Source organism: Pinus tabuliformis, chromosome 1_2 (assembly GCF_031772625.1).
Source record: "Pinus tabuliformis cultivar Carrire ecotype Pingquan chromosome 1_2, CPIR1, whole genome shotgun sequence".
Lineage (NCBI taxonomy): Eukaryota > Viridiplantae > Streptophyta > Pinopsida > Pinales > Pinaceae > Pinus > Pinus tabuliformis.
Window position 1 is genome coordinate 56,979,297 of NC_142298.1, and position 23,389 is coordinate 57,002,685.

Consider the following 23,389-nt stretch of genomic DNA (forward strand, 5'->3'; position numbering starts at 1 on the left):
AGGAAAGTGCGCTTTTCAGATGACCGGAATCTCCGAAAAGTCGCACTATAGCCTACTCCCTTTAAAAATATATAATTTAATGTAAATCTTATCATATTTATTAATATGCTAGCATCAAGAATAGTGTAAAAAGGCATGCCGAAAATGGCTTGTTTAAATCAAATTTAATTTAAGGTTTTTGTTCCTTGTATAGGGAAGCACTACATCATACATATCATGGATTTTGAACATGAAGTTCCATAACCACATCCTAAAAATGAATATGTTTAGTTTTTATTTATGATATATAAATAAATATTCCACTGCACATTACACGAATCATAATCAACCTATGTAAAACCCTTGTACCTTTCTTAGTTCCAAGATGAAGAAAATTCATTATATTTTAATAAAATAATAACTCTTTTCTTGTAAAAGTTTTTATGACTTTGGTAATTGACATAAATCAATTAAAAAAATAACTAATTTGGAGATAAATCTTAACCCTTGATTTGTGAATATTACTATCAATATTATGAAATATTCCATAGAGATTAAATCTCTACCATCCACTAAATAATCAATAATAATTAAATAAAAAATATTAAAAAAAAAATACTAAATAACTAATATAATATTATTAAAATTTAAATATTATATAAAATATTTTATCAAACCCCAACTAAATCAAAATAATCCATATGGGAGATATAATACACTAATAATTCAATGCTCTTTAAAGTATTTTATATATATGTAATAATTTACCATCTCTCTCCGGTAATAATTTAGGGTGATGTATTTACGGAGGTAATAATTTACGATCTCTTTGCGGTAATAATTTACGATCTCTACGGTCATAATTTACGATCTCTCTGTGGTAATAATTCACGATCTCTCTGTGGTAATAGAAAAACAATCTGGGGCATGTGCGTCTACGGTCCGGCTTGCTGATATCAGGTGCACACATTCCTTATATTTTACTAATACATATCTGCTCATATATTTTCAAGCATGAATAATTCACTAAAATTACCAAAGATTACCAAAGGTAGACCTAGCACAGTTACTCTACAGAGCCTTTATGAGTATATAAAGTCTTTAGAGAAACATAGAGAAGAAAGAGAAGCCAAGCTACAAACAGAGTTAGCAGCCATGCTGGAAAATAAATTCACATCTCTTGAAGACAAGATCCAAAAGCAAATAGAAAATAAAATAGAACTATTGGAGAATAAGATGGAGGCAATGGAGACTAGGTTGCAGGTTATAGAAAAACAAAACCAAGATATGAACCAAACATCCCAACAAGTAGATGTTGATACTTTAGAGAGTCTTAAAATGAAGGACATGATTAAAGAGCTAGAAGAAAAGTTAATATCTGCCTCACTGTAAATAGTGTGGTAGGTAAATTAGATATCAAACCAATTAAAGATGAAATGAAAAAATTGATAGAATTAGACCATGAGCATAACAAAAGGGCCTTGAACCTTATAATCTTCGGTTTGAAAGAGGAGGTAGACGAGGATACTTTAGCCATAGCCTAGACAGAATTACATAACAAATTACAAATTGAAACAACGTGTCTCATAGAAGCAACAAGGTTGGGGAAACTAACTGAGAATAAAGGAAGGCTAATCCAAATAAAGGTGAGCTCTACTGACCATAAGTATGACATACTTAGTAAAACCTCAAGTCTAAAAGGAACAAGAATATTTATAAATGAATATCTCATTCCAGAAGATCAATCAGAATTTAGAAATGAGGTTCAAAAGGTAAAGGAAGCTAGGAAGGAAGGAAAATGGGCAATAATCAGAAATAGAAAAACCGTTATTCGAGATAGAAACAAAAAAGATAATAATAAATAGAAATTCAACATGCTCCGGATTCTTTCTTGGAACTGTCGAGGCTTTCCATGTTACAAAGGCCCAAAGCTAAGTTGGATCTCGAATGATGTTGATATTATTTTGCTTGTTGAAACTTGGGAGCACGAAGCATCTAAGGTCCCTAACATAGATGGCTTTACATTATGGTCTACCTGGAATAAGTGGTCCTCCCATAGAGGCATTGGGGGTATAGCTTGTACCATTAAGAAGAACATCTCTCCCCATGCTAGGATTTATAAAAACGACCCTTACAACCAATATAAATGGATATAAATTACTAACATTTATGATAAAAAGACCTACATAGTAATTTGTTATTTCCCCCCATCAATTCTAACTTCTATAAGAAAAAGAGTCTAGATAAAAATAGTCCTTACAATGGTTTCGAGAATGATATTTCTAGCCTAAGGAATGAAGACAATATCCTTTTAATGGGTGAATTTAATGCTCGAACTTCAAGCAACCAAGCTATTCTTCTAAGCAATCATTCCAACCCTAATCCTCTTTGGTTAGACGAAGACATTCCTCTGGCTAGCTGGTACAAAAGGAGCTCTGAAGACCTCAGGGAGAATTTGTTTGGGTCGAAGCTAGTCAAGCTCTGTAGTGCTCAGGATCTCATAATTTGCAATGGTCTAAAGAAGTGGTCCAATTCTAGCCAGATGACCTGCATCCATGGGCTTGGTAGTAGCATGGTAGACTATGTTATCTCTGATCTCCCTCTATACAACGAAATAACAAATTTTGACATCTTAAACGACCACGAGCCTGACTCTGATCATAGGCCTTTACTTATAACTCTGAATTTTGTCATGCATAGAGATCCCATAGGAGATAATCCTTATAGTCAAAAGAAGTTAATCTTTGATAGAAATAAAAAAAATCTCTTTCTAAATGAATTAAAAACTAATTTAATTCCTTTATCTAGTATAGACAACATAGAAGATCTCTATTGTAATTTTACTACAGCCCTCTCATATTCTATTAAAAAGTTCTCAATTGAAGTTTCAAGTAATAAAAGAAATAGCAAAACCAACCCATGGTATGACAAAGATTGTAAAAGTGTGAGGAGAGAAATTAAGGAAGTTGTTGATGAATCTCTTAAAATTGGCAAGATAAAAATATACAAAGCCCTAAATAAAAGAAAAAAAAGGTAGTATATTCATAAAAGACAAGAGAATCTCTTACACCTCTCTAAGGTAGCTCCTAAGATATTCTCAAGGTAGATTCTAACTAGGAAAACTAAAGATAATAATAAAATTGCTTTACATGACTAGAATTCCTATCCTAGAAAGCTTTATAAATCTCCAAATGTCATGGATAACTTTGAAACCCTGATCACAACGAAAGACGTTTTCTCATTAGAAGACATTGATTTTGGGGTTAATCACTTGGCTAATGGGAAAGCTAAGAACATTGAAGGTTACCAGGCGGAAATCTTAAAAATTGGAGGTCCTGTCCTCATCCCCCACATTCACAAGCTTTTCAATCAAGCGGTCAAGCACGGGTTCCCTAAACCATGGACTCAAAGCCTCATTATCCCTATTTTTAAAAGTGGGGATACAAAGAAACCCTCTAATTATCGGACAATTATGATCAGCCCTCTCCTAGCCAAGTTATATGGTATTACTTTGGAAAGGAAGTTGAGCATATGGCTTGAAAGTGAAGGTAAGAAGGCTAAAGGCTAAGCGAGTTTTAGAAATCAGCACTCAACAACAAAGCACCTCGTTATGCTTAGGATCATTGTGGAGGAATGCTGCAATGATAAATCCAATCTCTTTTGTTGCTTTGTGGACTTTAGAAAGGTTTTTGATACAGTTCCTGGAAACAACCTTTGGAACAGATTAGAAGAGCTAAAGGTTCTTTTGAGTTGAGAGTTGTCGCTATAAGGTTATACGAGAATGTAATTGCCAATTTAAAGAGCAATGAGGGGTGGTAGAAAGATATTAAGTGTAATATCGGAGTTAAACAAGGTTGCCCCCTCTCCCCTACCCTATTTGGCATTTACATTGACAAGCTAGAAGGTTGTTTAGAGGAACTAGGATGTGTTGGCACGATCTTAGCTTGGATAGTCATCATCCTTCTTCTCTACGCTGACGATATTGTTCTTCTCGCAAGGTACCCATATGATCTTGGTAAGCAACTTATACTTCTTAAGGATTTCTGCTGTACCATGGGTATGATTGTTAACACTGACAAAACAAAAGTTATGATTATCAAATCCAAGAAGGACATTTACGCTAATTTTATGTATGACAATAGTAACTTGGAGGAAGTGTCTTCCTACAAGTACCTAGGAATTGATATTCATCACAAGCTCAACTGGAACTATAGCATTGAGAAAAGGATTAATGGGGGATGGAAAGCTTATTTTGGTCTTGAAAATAATTGTAAAATGGCAAACCTCGTAATGTGGGATAGAAAGAAGTTCCTCTTTGAAACTTTAGTCACTCCAGTTATCTTATATGGATGTGAGGTTTGGGGTTGTAGCATCTCTAGAGAATCCTGGAGAAAGATTGAGAAAATCCAGAAGCGTTTTATAACATATAACCTCAAAATTAAAAGAAACACACCCTATCCTATTCTCCTTATAGAAGTGGGTCTTTCCCCTATCGAGAGCCTAGCTATGACTAGGCTTCTGTTGTACAAGCACAAACTCAATAACATAGGAGACCATAGACTTCCTAAGCTAGCTTTAAATTACAACCAAAACCACCTAAGGCTCAAACGAGGTTGGTATAAAGACACCAGGGTCTGGTTAAACCATTGGGAGATCAACGAGAATGTTGCATTGCAAAACATTAATAAAATTAAAAATATTGTTACTTCTAAGTTCAAAGAAAAAATGTGGTGTGAGAAAGATTTAGCAGCTAAAAGAAAATTAAGATACTATAAGGAGATCATCAACCCCACCCTAGAAGATCAAAAGTATCTCTTTGTTTTAACTAGTTCGAAGAAGAAAATTAATATAGTCAAGATTAGAACGAACTCTCATAAGCTCCATAGTGAAACAAGTCGTTTGGTAGTTCCTAAAGCACCATGGATGAAAAGGTTCTACCATCTCTATAGAATACAAACATCGAGGATGAAAATCACTTCCTCTTAGAGTGCCCCATGTATAACCACATTAGATCTGAGTTTCAAAATCTTTGTTGCAATACTGACCTTCCTAGCCTTTTACGTTGTCAAAATCACTTTGAGCTCGAGAGGCTTCTCTCCAAGCTTTTTGAGCATAAGAATAAAATCTTAAATCAGACTAAATAATTCGTTTCTTTAGGTCCGATAAACCAAAATTTGGTCTCAATGGACATCATCATCATCAAAGAAATTATCTATATATATATATATATATATATATATATATATATATATATATAGATATAGATATATATAAGCAATTCCTCTTATTTTTCAAGATTTGTTTAATATGCTAGAAGTGTGTCTTAGATTTTTTGACTTGTTTTTAAATATAAAATTTAGTTTAGTTTCAAATTTTGTAATATAGAAATTTGTATTTTTTATCATGTTTTAAATAAACCAAAACCTAACCTTGTTAGATTTTACAAATTAACAGAACCGAGCCAACGAGCCAATTCACCCGAACTTGGTAACTATGCTGCACTATTCATTCCTTTGCTACCTAACGTAGTCTTTCATGCTCGAAATTAAAAGAATAAAAAAGTAGACGAATACCTAGTTTTAGAAAATGTTACGCTAACCTGAGGGATGGAAATGGACGCAATGCACTAAAACCTCATGTTTTTTTAACACCATAGAAAATTATAAGCTTAAATATTCATAATTATTCTTCCCACTATTGAAATTGGCATTTATCTTTTTACCCCATTTTTTCACCTTATTTTTTTTTATTGATGAGATTATTGATCTATGCACTTGAAATCCACTCTAAAATAAAGAAGGTTTTAGAATAAAGTATTTATACATGTGAGGTTCAAACATAAGATATTTCAACCTATAAAAATAATAGTTCATCAAATTAATGTGTTCAAAGTATAATATCTTTCGATTTAGACAAATAATGCTGGTTCAAATAAGTGACACCAAATTTTATATCAATAGATTATTCAGGGGTATTCAAATTGTATCAAAGAAAATCAAAATTAAAGGCATAGTTGTTTATCATCATTACTCATCATGATTAAATGAAAAGTGACTATTAATTCATGGAATATGAAAATACCATATATTGTAATAGTTCAAAACCAACAAACAATGATAAGATCCAAAGTTTAAAATACATCCATCAATACCATGCAAATGGAAAAATATATCATTACATGCCAAACATTAGTTAAATATCATTACATGCCAGACATTAGTTAGACATGAGCACTTCAGTTTCACTAGTTATTATGTGTTATAATGATATGTAAGATAAATTATGTCTTATATAACACTTTAGTAATAAAGATACAGACACAAACTTGTTATACCAAAAGCATTACAATTCACAATGCAAAATCTTACTTATACAAATCTAAGAAGTTAAAATGTACTTATACAAGGAATGAAAACACCTACTATATTAAAACTTGTTGATATGACGTTAAAAAACACACTCAAAGGTGATATATTACATAGTAAACTTATGGTTTTCTACAATAGGTCACCTTGTTGCATACTCATGTTCCCACCAAAGTATAGCACTCACACAAATATTTGTAATCTCTATTATAAATATAAATTGTGATTATTAGATTTTTATTGTGAATCAAAACACAAGATATTCCAAAGTCTCATTTATTGATGCATAAGTCATGGCACCTTTGATGTTTAGTTAATTCTCAACCCCCTATAGCATGCGCAATGTTTATGAGCCCCTTTGCATTGTGTATCCAAGGAGTCCTTGTTATGATCTTTCATTATTTTATACCATTGTTGTATGAATAAACATGGTCTTTTATTAGCATATAAGACTTCCATATATGCTAATAAAGGCCCATGTTCGTTCATACAATAACAGGGATGAATTGTTGTATTCCTCCTCACTTGGGTTTGATTCTCAAAGTTTTTGACCCTGTAATGTAATTATCTACCTTAATTCCTTTTCCTTGGAATAACTAGACAATAAACCATATTAAAAAAAAATATATGACTTCCATGTTTTTTTTCCTTGAACAACTTATCATGGATATTAGAAATGGATTGCCATAGATATTAGACATGGATGTAGATCATCTAAATAGATAAAGATGATAAATTGTATATATCATACGCCTCTCCTAAATAATTATAAAAATACTAATTCATAATATCCAAATGTGTTTCCTTCGCCCTGCTCCAAATATTATTGACCCATTGCTTCCCTAATTTTAACATTAAGCAGACCACACACCATAAGACTAACCAACAATTCCATCCCTTTTTTGTTTATCGACGAGGTAAAAATAAGAAACAGATTGCTCAAGGATATTCGACCTCCACGAGGTAAAATAAGAAAGAGGTTGCCCACGGAGATTCGACCTCACGACCTCGCGTGCACAAATGGAAACGACTTCTCTATCGATGCCAAATTCATGTTCAACGGTTGCCCAGGCCCCTTCAAGAATGATTGACACTTGATGTTGGAGAAAACGCTAAAACTAATAAGATGAACACAACGGAAAGTAAATAGTCATAAATGATTGTTACGAGTGCCTTACCAGGAAATCCCTGGCACGTACAACATAGAGGCAGCCATGGCGGCCCACCCATCCAGGATGCCAAGCCTCTCCCTGCCTGAATTATGGGACTGCATTTTTGTTTGTTTGGTAGAGGAAATCCCTGGCACGTACAACAAAGAGGCAGCCATGGCCGCCCACCTACCCAGGATACCAAGCCTTTCCCTGCCTGAATTAGGAGACTGCATTTTTGTTTGTTTGGTAGCATGAGGCTGATTATGGGATCCTTCCGGTAGAGAGAATGACAAATGACACCACACCCCAAATACGACCTCCTCCTCTACCACCACCGCCTGCATGTGGTGGGTGAAATATACTGCATTCCAGTTCTCCCCGATGTCACCTGCATCGAGATCGGGTGCGTCATTAGCCATTCCTTCGTCCATTCTTTTCATTTTTTTTGGTTGAGAGATACGGGTTTTGAACTATTATTTTTGTGTAGATAACACAATAATGTAAGGAAATTTGTAATATCAATTTATAATCTATAAAATATAAATCGATAAACATTTACATGTCGGGGTTCAAGAGAAATGTTGTAATGTATGTAAAAGGTAAAAAGTAATTAAAATAATAAAATTTAAATTTAGTATATATGTATAGTAGCCGAGTACTGCTCGAGCACTGATATTTGATCTGGTGTGATTTTTTTTTGTTTTTATTAATAAAATTACTAATAATTTTTTAGATTAAAAAAAACATCATAATATATATATTACATCAAAATATATAAATAGCACGATAAATTAAAAATTTATTTTATTTTATAAAATAGAATAATAATTATGTAATCATATTTAAATTTAATTAGTAAACACATAAACTTACAATATAATAATATGTTTAACCACAGATATTCACGTCCACTTTGGCCTAGATATTATTAACTTGTAAATATGCTTTGTTACAATACCATGAGCCAATACCATGGCTCATCAATACAATATGCCCAAAAATTATCTCATTTCACACTCAAAATATTTTATAAATATTTTATTTGAATTTAATTTTATAATATTTTTTATTAAATTTAAAAGAAAAATATCATAATTACTTTTAAAATATATCTACATCTCTATCACATGAAAATATATATGATATAAATAGTGGCTATAAATTATGATCTATTTCACCATATAAATTAAAATAATAATTTTGTAACGATATTCAATATTTTACTATAGATGTTATTAACCATACCATATCATGGTGCAAATGGATGCCTCATCAATACCACATGCCCAAAAACCATCCATCATTTCACAATAAAAATACTTTTAACCATGGATATTATTAACTATATCACACCATGGGCCAATACCATGGCTCATCAATACTACATGCCCAAAATCCATTCTCATTTCACAATCAAAATATTTTATGCATATGTTTTTTTTAATTACGTGGTAAGACGTTCCCTTTAGAAAAACTCTCTTAAATATTACTTTGCAGGTTTTGCATCTTCAGATTTAATGTTAGAAGGTTAAACAATAATAGACCAGCAAATTAATGATAATTTTAAGTAAAATATCAATTAATAATTAATAATAATTAACTATTAACTATTTTTTTTAAACCCATATGAACAACGGAATGTTAGCATTTTGAGAAGAAAAACTTTCTACGAAGTTTTTAATATTCATTTTCAGTAATAAAAATGAATGCAGGGAATTTGAATCTGATCCGAAATGGTCTTTACGAAGGTGGAGTCTAGCCCTACAATCGACTTTCGATATTCCTGGATCCATCCTCTTCGCTCAGGCAGCCTGAGGTTTGTCTCTTCCTCATTTGTCTTTTTTGCAAATATTAATAAAAGGTTTTGAATTGCATTTTCTTGATAGAAATTGTTAAAGATTTGCGTTACCTTCTTCTCCAAAGTATTGTTTTTATGAAGCTGGAGTGTGGCCATACTTTGAATTGCATTTTCTTGATAGAAATTGTTAATGATTTGCTGTGCCTTCTCATCCAAAGAATTGTCTTTATGAAGCTGGAGTCTGGCCATACAATGGCTCTATACTGGCTCGACTTTCGATAAGCACAGAAGATGTCATTATCTTTTGCAGCATGTTAATTTTGCGAATCTCAGAATTGTGTTGCATGCTATGGTTTCCCGGATCCATCCTCTTCGCTCAGGCAGCCCGAGGTTTGTCTCTTCCTCATTCTGCAAATCTTGATAAAAAAATTTGAATTGCATTTTCTTGATAGAAGTTGATAAAAAAATTTGAATTGCATTTTCTTGATAGAAGTTGTTAAACATTTGCGGTGCTTTCTTATCCAATGTATTGAATGTTAATATAATTGCAGTCATTTTGTTGATAAACATTTTGAGAACTTAAAATTATTGCAGTGCATTTTCTTTATAGAAATTATTGAGTGCTAAAAGAATTTCAGTGGATTTTCTGGTTGGGAATTAACAAGCGCTAAAAGAATTGCAAAGCATTTTATTTATAGAAAATATCTATTACTAAGAAGCTATGCACTAATTCTTGATAGAAACTATTCACTGTTTATTGCAGTGTATATTATTGATTAAAATTATTGAGTGCTTAACTACTCACTGTTTAAAGAATTGCAGTGTTTTCTATTGATTAAAATTATTGAGTGGAATTGCAACTGCATGTTTTTGATCGAAAATGTTGAGTGTTTAAGAATTGGGTTATATTTTCTTGAAAATGTTTAGTTAAAAGAATATATTTTTTTATTATTAAATCGTTTAATTTTACTATCTTAAAATACTTTTTCATTTTAAAACTTTGTTTAGATAAAATAATTTCAATTATAAAAGTTTTTAAAATTATTTTTAATTTAATATTTAATTTGTTGATTACCATTATGAAACCATTAATTTTATGTTTAAATTTTTAACAGTATTCCTAAAATTTAGGACTAGCATTTTAAACTATGTATTTTTTAATTTGTTTGGGTTGATTATTTTTTACTTGTGAGATAAAATAAAATAATTTCTTAATTTAATGTTAATTATTTATTATAAAATATCAAATATTAATTTTTATGTTATATTTTTTTGTATTTTTCCAAAAAGTTAAGACCAAAAAAATATATTTAAATCAAAAATATATTTTTATCGTTTTAAATTATTAAATTTCAAATTTGTTTCGGTTCACTATTGTTTATTTATGAAATTAAAATATTTTTTTTAATAAATAATATTTATTTATCATTCAGATAATTTTTTTATGGTTATCTTAAAATTTAGTATCCTGACAAATTTTACTTTTATCTTTTGAATCATAAGTTTCTAGTTTTTTTTTTTTTTTTTAATTTTGAGATCCCAAGAACAGTGAATTTCTTAAGCTACAATAGGCTTAATAAACCAGTACCACCATATATTATACAGTCACCGAGGAACACGATTCTCAAGGAGCAATAAAAGGTATATGCTGATCCCACTTGAATTGAATCGCATCTTGACTCGTACGTCATAAATACCTTCGCTTTCACGTATTAATAATTGGGTGGTTGGATTGATCGAACTAATTAAGATAATGTGCCGAGAGTGGGAAGTGATGAACAATCGATTCTGGGTGGTTTCATATCAAATAATGACGATGGGAAACGATGCAGAGTCCGTAGGATTTAGGATTCAGAAATGGAAAAAGTGATATCGAATCAAAGGATTATCCGGAGGAGCGGTATTTGCGGTATTTGTTTTGGAATTCATACAAATTTATATGAGCGTCAAGAATAAGGTAATCGCCACTATTATATGTAGGGGTTTTAAGACAATATTTAAGATAATATTTGAGTCAATTGTTTTAACTTAGGACATAAAGAAATTTGCGTATTGTCTTAATTATTGTCTGGGTGTCTCAAAATTTAATGTTTCAAATTATTCTCTTAAAAATTTGTCTCTGTAAAAACAATATAGAACACATATTATTATTGAAGGCAATCCCCACTACTACATGTAGGGGGGTTTTAAGACAATATTTGAGTCAATTGTTTTAGCTTAAGACAAGAAGAAACTTGTGTATTGTCTTAATTATTGTGTGGGTGTCTCAAAATTTAATATCTCAAAATTATTGTCTTAAAAATTTGTCTCTATAAAGACAATATAGAACACAAATTATTATTGTCTCTATAAAGACAAGAATTATTGTCTATTAAGAGGCAGTTTCATTTGTTTCTCTACAGATAATTTCATTTGTCTTTGTAGAAACACTTTCATTTTTGTCTATTTAGAGACAATTACATTTTTGTCTTTTCAGAGACAATAGTTGAGATTAAAAGCATATTGTCTCTATAGAGACTATATGTCCATAATTCAAACTATTATCTCTCTAGAGACAATATAAAAAAATATTAAAAAAAAAAATTCATTTTACCTTTACCTTAAATCTCTGTTCTTTATGGATATCAACATAATCAGAAATAAATAAATCCATTATTTTTAAAGCTAACAACAAAGTCATACACTTATATTTGCTCAAAATACATTCATGTCATTTGAACATGTAGGATCCTTAGTTGGAACTTCATTTTAAGACATATTATGAGGCAAAAGAAAAATGTTCTAGATTTCTCCATCCTACAAGAGGGTTTACTCTCTAACATATAAATTCAAAGCTTGAATCACATTAAATGGTGGAAATTAAATTTATATCCAGTTATTAAACCACAATTTCAAGACCCTTGTATAATTGGAATTGGTTTCCTTGATAACAAAGAATTGTAATAATGTATATGCATTTGAATCTACAATTGATTGACAATTGTATCTTCATGAAGGTTTTACAAAAGATGGAAAATTGACACAGGTCCTAGCAAGATGATATAGGCCGATTGTCAATCTATTGGTGACCTACAAAGTTATCTTTTTCACTACTGGCTTTCACAATTTGAGTTGGCTCCATCTCCTGTTTGCAACCCGAGAATTGTTGCAATTGATATCCAAATTGGTGGTGATCTAGTTCCTGAGGAGGCTTCATATCCAATGAATCTTGATAACAAAGAATTGTAATAATGTATATGCATTTGAATCTACAATTGATTGGCAATTATATCTTCATGAAGGTTTTACAAAAGATGGAAAATTGACATAGGTCCTGGCAACATGATATAGGCCAATTCTCAATCTATTGGTGACCTACAAAGTTATATTTTCCACTACTGGCTTTCACATTTCAAGTTGGCTCCATCTCCTGTTTGCAGCCCAAGAATTGTTGCAATTGGTATCCAAATTGGTGGTGATCTAGTTCCTGAGGAGGCCTCATATCCAATGAATCTAATTGAGGTAATGAACTATTATGATTGACTTCATAGCAAGCTGAAGTTGCAGAGAAGTCTCTATCACTAGCTTTTTTCTGGGCAGTTAATCATTTCTTGGAGGCACACCAAACCACCCATCCTTCTTCCTGTTAAGAATAAAATAATAAATTCATGTAAGGCAAGTTTTATACCATTGCTCAACCATTTCCAAGAGAGCTACTTACTGAAATAAAATAAAATAAATGTAGTCCCCGAAATAGAAATGTGTGCACTCTTAGTATTTCTTCATTATCACTTGCCTTGCCTTGCTTGATTCCCCGGAGCACATGCAAATGCAATAGTAGAATCATTTTACTTTATTTATAATAAAAACCCCTACCATCTTCATAATAATTAATTATTAAAATTAAATTAAAATTTTGCAAACTTATTAAACTCAATATAAAAATGGCTCAAAAACAAAATCAATCTACTCTTTAATATAAACATAATTTTTAATGATGACACCATCTCTATTTTTGGTTGGAAAGAAAATCAATCTACTCTTTAATATAAACATAATTTTTAATGACGGTACCATCTCTATTTTTGGTTGGAAACAAAATTAATCTACTCTTTAATATAAACATAATTTTTAATGATGATACCATCTCTATTTTTGGTTGGTAGCATTGTTTGTTCCCATTCACTTGAAATCATTTCTTTAGAAAAGTATTTAACTCGTTATTTTAAGAATTATAATAAAGACCTGATCCAAATAACTTCCCTGAGATACAATCTCTAAAATGAAACGTCACTCTCAGATTCAATCTCTAAAATGAAACATCACTTTTAATGTGCTTCTGAGTTTTTATAACATTTTTGTTTAATGTGATTTTACTAAGTTTTTATAACATTCTTGTTTATGTTATTAAAGTGACGGTGTCATATTTTTGTATCAGTTGTGTTTATGTTCTAGAGCTTATAAATTTGCAGGGACAAACAACATGATCAAAGGCACAATTTGGGAGAACAATTGCTATGGAGTCGTTAAGCTCGCCTGTTATATTATCGCTAAACCTAAAAAAAAAATTAGGTCAACTCCCATGCGTTGCCAAGAAAATATAGAAATAAGTAGCATAGAATATCTTGAACCTAAACCTAATCATGTTGTGCAACTATCCATTGGAGGTAGCATTCTAGAGCGTCTCTTCACGTTGAGTTGGTGGTATCACTTTCATGGATGATCAACTCTGCAAATTTTGGCATTACAGACATGGGGAGTGAAAGAAGCAGAACCAACCCTCCTCCATTAACACCATCATCATGACATGGGTGAGAAGGCAGGAAAATAATTTCCCGTATGTCTTCTACTCTGACTGGACCAACATGGAATGGCTTTCCCCATCCAAAATCTGCATCATTCAGAGGAAAGCGACACCACGACGAAGCATTGAGCACGTCAACTCCTTCATTCTCTGATCTCGGAGGCTTCTTCACTTCCAAATAATCAATGGAAGATCTCACAAACTTATCAGTGATTGAGTTCTGACATCCCTTATCAACCTTGCAACGTAACAAAGTGGGTATTCCACAAGATCCCTAGCTCTTGAAGCTGCACATGCATCTGTGAAAGCATTTCCATAATACGAAGATGGCAGCTGGGGATCGATCCTGACATGTATGTCCACAACAAAAATAAATTTGACAGACCTTGAGGACCCAGAAAAACCAAGGGCCCTAGTCCTACATCTCCATACATGGGCCCCCACGGCTTCAAATGTTGTTATGAAATGAAGAGAAGAGTCTTATGTTAGTATTTCAGGTTTTCCATATTCGTTCTTAAGTTGATCATCTTAAAATAAAATTCATCGGGGTTTCTAGATGCTGCTTTCTCTCGAAGCCTCTACATTATCAATAAAATTCTAAACCATTAGAAGGAAAGACAATGAAGAAAATCATACAAACAAAGTAACATATGAACATGCATAAGAAAATGCACACCGATATATATATAAATTACACAGAAAACTATATCATAAATGATAGATGCCACTATGGATCCATGCCATTTCACAAAGAGAAGATTATGGGTGATTATATGCAGTTTTTCCTGTTTGCAAACATTATGAGAAACAATTTCAACCTAGAAATAATTTATTGAAAAAATAATATATATAGAAATTTTGCAAGGCATACCTAGATGTTTTCCTGCTTCTTGTGATAATCATGGGCCCTAAGTACATAGTCCTTGTGTTTCTCTAGTAATCCAAATTTATTCCTTTCAGCCCTGCATGGAAAAAATGTTAGTAGTCTAATGTTTTCTTCATAATTTATATTTCTAGGCTTCCAAAGTTTACAAACAAATATGCCAAAAATCATATTATTGTATTAATTTTACAAAATAAATCACTGACTGAAAATTATAAGGAAGAAGAAATACATATGGTTGGGCGTGTTCCTTGTGAGCCCATCGCTTTACAACATTTCTTAATGACGACATAATTGAAAACTAGATAACATAAATATGCAAAGACAAAACAATTTAAAAATAGAAATAAAAACTTCTTTAGTGTACTCCTCATCATTACTGAGTGCCAGACACACAATCTAGATACCATGATTACTGCCTAATGGGCCAATAAAGCAATAAGACTATATGTTTCTAATTAGTAACAAGTTAAACACCAAGTTCATATAGTTCAAACCTCAAGCTGTTGGGTCCAGTTTTCAAACGTTCAAGTGTTGAGTTGTTGCTGTTCAAACTTCAGCTCAGGCTCTAAAGCCCTCTGCTTCAGCTTCAACCTTCAGTCAATCAACATACAGATTCCCTAAACTTCAGCCTGATAGGTGCAAAAAAAAGCTGGATGTTTTTTTCTATGAAGTTGTATCTTGAGTTTGGCTTGCAAGTAGGAAACTAATGGGGATTTTCAAAGCCCAAAAATGTCATGAATACTAGTGAAAATCCAGTTGTTTCTATTCTAATCCATACAAAAATATGACTCCATCGTATTAGAGTGAGGAGAGAGGATGGAGATATGAAACCCTCTATGGATGGCGCCTGATACAGGCTAGGGTTGCCTGTAGAACTTGCACTGATGGAGTTTGTCTATTTTTCCTGTACCACCTTAGATGGACCCTGCTGCCATTTTTCTCCTGATGCTCGTCACTAGATTCCGTTCTCCCTCTGTTGCAGCCCTCATATTCTATCCCGTGATCTCGTCGTGACTCTGCCCATTTCCTTACTCCACAACTCAGTTATGTATCAACAACAAAGGTCTACTACTCCCGATGGTAGCTGGCACGTCGTTTTCAGTAGATGGTGATGGAGATGGATGCGGTTGACTACACAGATGACCCTATCACTGATGTCTCCATCTGGATAGCCCACCCCTCAATCTCAGACGAAATGTTCCCTCTCAGCAGCGAGTTATTGGATGTCATTGCACCTCTGCCACTGATTTCGGGTCCCTTTTTCCCAGTCATTACCCTACCTGAGAACCCCCCCTCCTGGCCAGTTACCGCCACCCCTCCCCCTTCACCGACATCCCTACAGTTTTTGGTTCGTTGCATAGGCCCTAACCTCACCTCGGGCTCCTTGGGTTACCCACCACATCCTCCATCCACCGATTCACACTTCCCTACATCTTCCCCTTCTAGTGAACCCTCGGTTCTTCCTCATGACACTCCCCTCACTGCATTTCATTCAACTCCCTTCTCTGGCTGCTATACACGCATCCCCTCAAATCTGGGAGAAAACCCTTCTAGGTCTAGATTGAATCCACCAAACCCTCATCAGAACCCTCACCATAGCGGCACACAGGCGGACATCAACAGCAAGGGCCACAGGCCAGGGAAGAAGAAAAAGTGTGTTAAGCCCAGATCCCAGGACATTTCTCTTCGACTGGGCGAAGATATCCAGTGGGGACAAACCATGGATACTGCCGACAGAGTCTTGGTAGGTAGGGTTCGTGGGAGGAGCTATACCGTGGCAAGGCTTAAACAATGGACAGCTGAAATCTGGGGGCATCATATGGTAGAACTACCCTTCGTACAAACATTCATCCGAGGATGGTTTTCTCTACGCTTTGCCAGAGCCGAACACACCAATTGGGTCCTATCTTCCTTCTGGCACATTGAACAAGCCCCCGTTCTACTCCGTCGATGGAACCCTATTTCTGACCCCGAGCGAGAAAAACTGGGCGCTGGACCATTGTGGGTTAGATTACCGAGCCTGCCCCTCCATTTTTGGTCTGAGGATACCTTCAGGCGCATCGGAAATGCCCTAGGAACCTATCTGGAGCACGATAAATCATATCTAACCACAGGCATCATGGCATATGCAAGAATACTAGTCCATCTTGATACCAGGGATGGGTTGCAGGAGCAAATCACTCTGCTATGGAGACATTTCTCACGGGTTCAAATCCTTGATTATGGGGGGTCCCTTTTAGATGAAAGCAATGCCACAAGGTGTGTCACTTATTTAAGGACTGTCCCCTGAATGGAAAAGCAAGGGCAGAGGACAAGGGAAAAATGATCCCTACCAAGGTTACCATGGATTCTGAGCACCATACCTCCTCTGAAGTAGCAGCGGCAGCAACAGTCAAGGAAACACCAAAGAAGCGCGACAAAGCTCCCTATTGGCCTCCTTCTCCTCCATTGACCAGGGCAAGGACGGCTGTTGCGGTTGCGCTTACTTCGAGTATGCCCATTTCTAATCCTTGTACTTTGAATTTCTCTACTTCTACATGTCTTATTGCATCATCCACTGTTGATCATTGGGGCACTGCATTTTCATCCCCTCTCCCTAAATCACTGACCTGCTCCCTTCAACCCCCCCCTCCCACTTTCTCTTGCACTCCCGAATCCTTCCTGGAATCGACCCCTTCTGCCTAATCCACATACTCTAATCAAGGGTCTCTCACTCATAACTATCCGCTACGCTCACTCTCACGATCTCAGCCCCTCGATTCTATTGGCATTGGTATGATAACCCCCTCCATCCCTCTGAAACCTCCTAGAGGCAGACCCTCCTCCCTATCCAAAGCCAAGCAACAGGTAGGGGAGGAGGTTGTCTCGGGTTGACAACTTTCTATTGACCAGGTTATTAGAGCACAGAACACCCTGGAACCATCTCCTCCATGAAGCTTCTCTCCTTTAATTGTCGAGGGTTAGCTAGCCCTGAGAAAAAACTAGCTTTTCGTAGGCTTCTAAGTACTGAGCTGGTAGATGTCATACTCCTTCAGGAAACCCTGGGTCTAGCAGAGGTTATCACACACCTACTAGAATCCATGTTACCTGGTTGGATGTTCCATGCCCTTGATGTTAATGGATGCTCTGGTGGTATTGCATTGGGGTTCAATTCTAGGACTATCAAAATTTGTAATATTTGGGGAGGTATTGGACACATCAAGGCAGACATCTACTCATCTGAACTTGGCTCTGACATCAGACTCCTCAATGTTTATGGGCCATGTCAAAATCGTGGAGATTTCTGGGAGAATTTACTGAATTCTAATCTATTGCAAGTGGACAATCTAATCCTTGGAGGAGATCTAAATTTCTCAATTGGATACTCCAAATCTTGGGGTCATCATGCCCAGATTGACTCTCTATCTGCTTTCTTTGAGAACATCTTGGAGGACCACAGTCTCATTGATATTCCATCTGCGAGAATACAACCTACTTGGAGGAACAAAAGAATTAGGGAGGATAGGCTTGCTAGAAGACTAGATCGCTTTCTCATCAAAGAGCGACTGTTGAGCACGGGCTATAACTATAGACAGTGGGTTGGATCAGGGGGTATATCTGACCACTCGCTGATATACCTTGAAATCAAAGGAGGTCTGAACAAGCCCAAAGCTCCATTCAAGTTCAACTCAACATGGTTGAAAGATGTAGCCTACATAAATATGGTAACATATTATTGGAAGACACACCCTCTTGCTGCCAGTGGGAATATAGCTGAAAGTTTTACTCATAATCTAAGGGAGCTGAAAAGATTATCAAAAATTTGGGCACATAATAAGAGAATGTTTGATGAACAAACCCTAAGGGACACTGAAGTTGAGATAGCTGCAATGGAAGATGAGCAAGGGTGGGGACACACAACTCCTGATCAGAAGGAGAAGCTCACATCCTTAGTAGCACAGAGAAGCAAAATTTTAAAGGACAGGGAAGAAACTTGGAGGCTGAGAAGCAGAGCCATATGGCTGCTCGAGGGAGATGATAACACAAAATTCTTCCACAAATATGCAAATGGGCGAAAATCCATCAACACCATTTGGCATCTGACAAATGAACAGGGGATTAGAGTAAATACTTTCCAGCAATTAGCCACCCTGGCCACATCTCACTACAAGAAGCTATACAAAGCTCCTCCCAATGCTACGTTGGCTGAAATCATCAGAGTGGCACAACTATTTCCTTGGTTTGTGGATCAGGAGGCTGTAATGGATCTCAACAAGGATGTCACTATGGGCAAGCTCGAGGCTACTTTGAAATGGTTCAAGCGAGACAAGAGCCCAGGACCAGATGGATGGTCGGTGTAATTCTATATTGCCTTCTTTGAACTTTTGGGGGCTGATATGATTAAGGTAATTGAAGATTGTTGAATCACTAGGAGGATGTATGAGGCCTTTAACTCCACATTCATTGCACTTATCCCTAAATCTGATATTCTTGCCTCATATGATGACTTTTGCCCCATATCACTCTGCAATTGCATATATAAAATCATTGCCAATATCATAGCTAATCATCTTCGCCCCATCTTATCCTCCCACATATCCTCAGAACAGTTCACATTCCTCCAGGACCGATAGATATATGAAGCTACTAGAAATGCACAAGAAGTGATGCACCCTATACAGACAGATAAATTGAAAGGTATGATCCTCAAGGTATATCTCTCCAGAGCTTTTGATCGTGCAAGTTGGTTATACATCAAAATTGTCTTAACACACCTAGTCTTTCCCATAGAGTTTATACAATGGATCATGTGATGCATAACAAACATATCTTTCAATTTACTTATTAATGGATCAACATCACCCTTCTTTCACTCAGAAAGAGGCCTCAGGCAGGGATGCCCTCTATCTCCCTTATTATTATTTCTTATTATGGAGGGGCTCAGCAGACTTATAAGGGAAGAACACAGTTTGGGCAGGCTACAGGGAATCAAGATCACTGACATATGCATTCTGACACATTTACTCTTTGTAGATGATGTGTTGATTTTTCTCAACGGTGGAATTGGGGATTTGACCAACCTACAAAACACCATGGAATTATTTCGAACTGCTACGGGTATGGAAATCAATAACACAAAATCCACACTAACAGCTTCAGGGTGCACACCACATGAGATACAGTTTGCACTCCATACATTCTCATTCACCCTTTTTCAAATGGAGGATGGTCTCAGGTACCTGGGGTACAGACTGAAAGCACTTGGATACAAGATAGCAGATTGGACATGGTTAATCTCCAAGCTAGAGAGAAGACTCAATATCATGCACGACAAGTACCTCCCTAGAGCAGGTTGACTAGTTCTCATAAAAGTTGTACTTGAAGTTACCCCTGTATACTGGATGTCACTGTCATGGACCCCCCGGGGTATAATGTCAAGAATACAGAATCTCTGCTACAAATTCCTTTGGAAAGGCAAACAGGGTGGGAGAATCTTCACCTAGGCCAAATGGGAATCGTTCGCTCTACCTAATGGGGAGGATGGGGAATCAAAAGGCTGGATGATTTCTCAGTTGCTCTGGCAACCAAATTAGGATGGCAACTGATTACCACCAACAACTTATGGACAAGAGTGACTTATTTGAAATATATATCTCCCCTCAATTTGATGGACTGGATCCGCCGACCAAGTTGGAATAAGACTGGGATCTCGATCATATGGAAAGCAGTGATAAACTCCATGCCGATTATCCACGATGGGATCACGTGGAAAATCCAATCAGGCACATCAGTCTGCATTGGATTAGATCCCTGGATTGGCTGTGGTAACACTCACAGACTTCCACAGGACCTTTTGCTACATCTCACCAATACAGGCATCTCTCATATCAGTCACATAGCAGACCCGGAGCACACCACTATATTCCATCAGGCATGGAAATCTGCTCGGAGCTTGCATATCCCTCAGATTTGGCACCAACAATGGGAGGAGTATATAGCTGCTCTGACAGAATCACACACCAGAATTACTGAGGGGGAAGACGAGATCATCTAGGCACATGCAAAAAATGGCTTATACTCCCCTAAGGAGGGATACCTATGTATTATTGTTGCCCATCAACCCCTGGATATTGAACAATGGTGGAAACACCTGTGGAAATTAAAGGTGCCTCCCAGAACTAGATTATTCATGTGGACAGTTCTGAGAAATAAGGCACCCACGGGAGACAATCTGAACAAGAGAGCCCTGCATGGACCATCTTGGTGCTGCATTTGCAAAAACAGTTCCGAAACTATAGATCATCTATTCCTTACTTGCCTGATCATTGTGGACCTCTGGAACACCACCCTTTTGGCCATCAACTCCCACTGCATATGGCAGGGCAGGACTGTGCTAGATGCTTGGATCGCATGGTGGACCACAACGACCCCGATCAAAGCTAGGAACCTTCCCCTTCTCATTTGTTGGGTGATCTGGATCGCTCGTAACCGCTGCATATTTCAGGAAATCATTCCCTACTGGCCATCCATTATTGCCCGCATTTTGGCTGACTATAACTCCATCCCTGAAGAAGATAATATTCCACCCCCTAGGAACATTTTCCCCGAGGACATTAACCGAGAACAACCTTGGGCATACTTCGATGGCTCAACACAAGAAGCTGGGTGTTGGGGGGGTGCAATAATTTACCTTACAGACTCTCATTATTATAAAATACAAATGGGCCTGGGAAGGGGTACCAACAATTATGCATAGCTGATCACTCTAAAACATCTCATACATTTTTCTTTGGAAAAACATTAAAGGAACATTCAAATTTTTGGGGATTGAAAAATTGTATGCAACTGGATAAACAATACAACAAATCGCTCTGCTTACTCTCTGATACCTATTCTGGAAGAGGCACATAGACTCATTGCACAATTTGACCACTTTGTTTGTCGCCATATCTACAGGGAACACAACCAAACTACCAATCAACTTTCCAAGGAAGCTGTTATCTGGCCTCGTGGTACATGGTTGATCCTAGAACAGAGGGACAGTGTACATTACCAGTACTATCATCGTCCATACATGGATTATATAGCATAATTGGCTCAACAAGAGCCTATTTTTTTTACATTTTTATAGTTTTTTCTTTAAGTTATCAGTTGTACATACATGACAGACATAAGTACTCCCCGCGTGGATCCTTTTTTGATCTCTATTATGAACAATACAGAAGATATATCCTCCCTGCATGGAGAACATAGATCTATTTTTGATACTCTCTTTCTTGATAGGCAATAGCCTCACATACAACATATGCAAAATGCATCTACAATATGTAATTTTCCTTTATCAATGAAAATGACAATTTTTCCAAGGGGAAAAAAAAATCCATACAGAAATATGGTTCAAGGAATAACAAGGAGAATTTGTAGCTAGTCCCTGCCTTTAGACAATAATCTGCAACTTTTTAAAAACTTTTAAAAGAAACAAAACAAAAATTGTGTCACAATTTGTTTAATCTATTCAAAACTAAAGGTGCATATGCTCAAAAAATATAGCATAAACAAAACCAACAAATTTATTGAGCTAGAATGCAATAAATTTTCCAAAAACATAAACCTCAAGTTTCCAAAAGCATATTACAAGAGAACTATAATATGGCTACAAATGACCCATTTTTATATTCGGGATTAATTTGGCAAATTGTAAACTTATTCTAAATGGAAAATGTATAAGGCAGAAAACCTTTTCTATTAAGAAAAAAAACTATAAACAAGTCAAATTGCAACCAATGAAGTTTGAGTGTTAGGAATCACTCTTAAATGGAATATAAAACATACACAGGCTGATAGGTTGGTTTTCTTTGCTCCAGTAGTCACATTTTTGGAATTTATTGTAAATATTTTCAATATGATTGTAATGCTTAAAACATCTTGAGAAATAAGTTATATGAGATTGATTGGTTAGATGCTTGTGCTTTCATTGTGCATTGGAGAAATATTTAAGATAAGAGTAAGGGTTTCTTGGGCCCCCTTAGTGCCTTCAGATAAAATTCAATTAAAAATGGGTATTGAAGAATGCTTTGTGCACTGGAAGACTGCTCTGTGTTGTGGCTTATCAAGCAATCCTTGTGTATGGAAAATATATTTCCTTTCATTGGAGTTGCTTTGAGAGTCATATCCTGAGGGGCTGCCCCACAAAGAGCAGACTTCCTTTTTCCTAAGTGCTAGGTCTGAGGGATATCTATTCTGCCAACATAGCCTTGGACTTGCAACAGATCTCATCCCTTTGAAACTCATGCCATGTGCCAAGAATGGGAGTCTGGTGGGAAGCTTGACACTCCATTGACTTCACCAGCTAACCAAATCCCCATTGTTATAAAAGAAAAATAGATTCTTAACACTGGCTCTTGAATGCCCTGAAAATAAGTTTTGAACATGGATTTTTTTATGTAA

General features: G+C 35.5%; 1 protein-coding gene across 1 annotated transcript; it reads left to right on the plus strand.

Moving 5' to 3' along the window:
* Window positions 1-18,042: 18,042 nt before the first annotated feature.
* LOC149204411 (uncharacterized) lies at window positions 18,043-19,302 on the plus strand. The gene has a single exon (XM_089397115.1). It carries the CDS (start codon window positions 18,043-18,045, stop codon window positions 19,300-19,302), a length of 1,260 nt encoding a protein of 419 aa, XP_089253241.1.
* Window positions 19,303-23,389: the final 4,087 nt, after the last annotated feature.

Bases quoted from the DNA above. Each gene is read 5' to 3' on its own strand.
- LOC149204411 (XM_089397115.1), top strand. From the start codon at position 18,043: ATGTTACCTGGTTGGATGTTCCATGCCCTTGATGTTAATGGATGCTCT.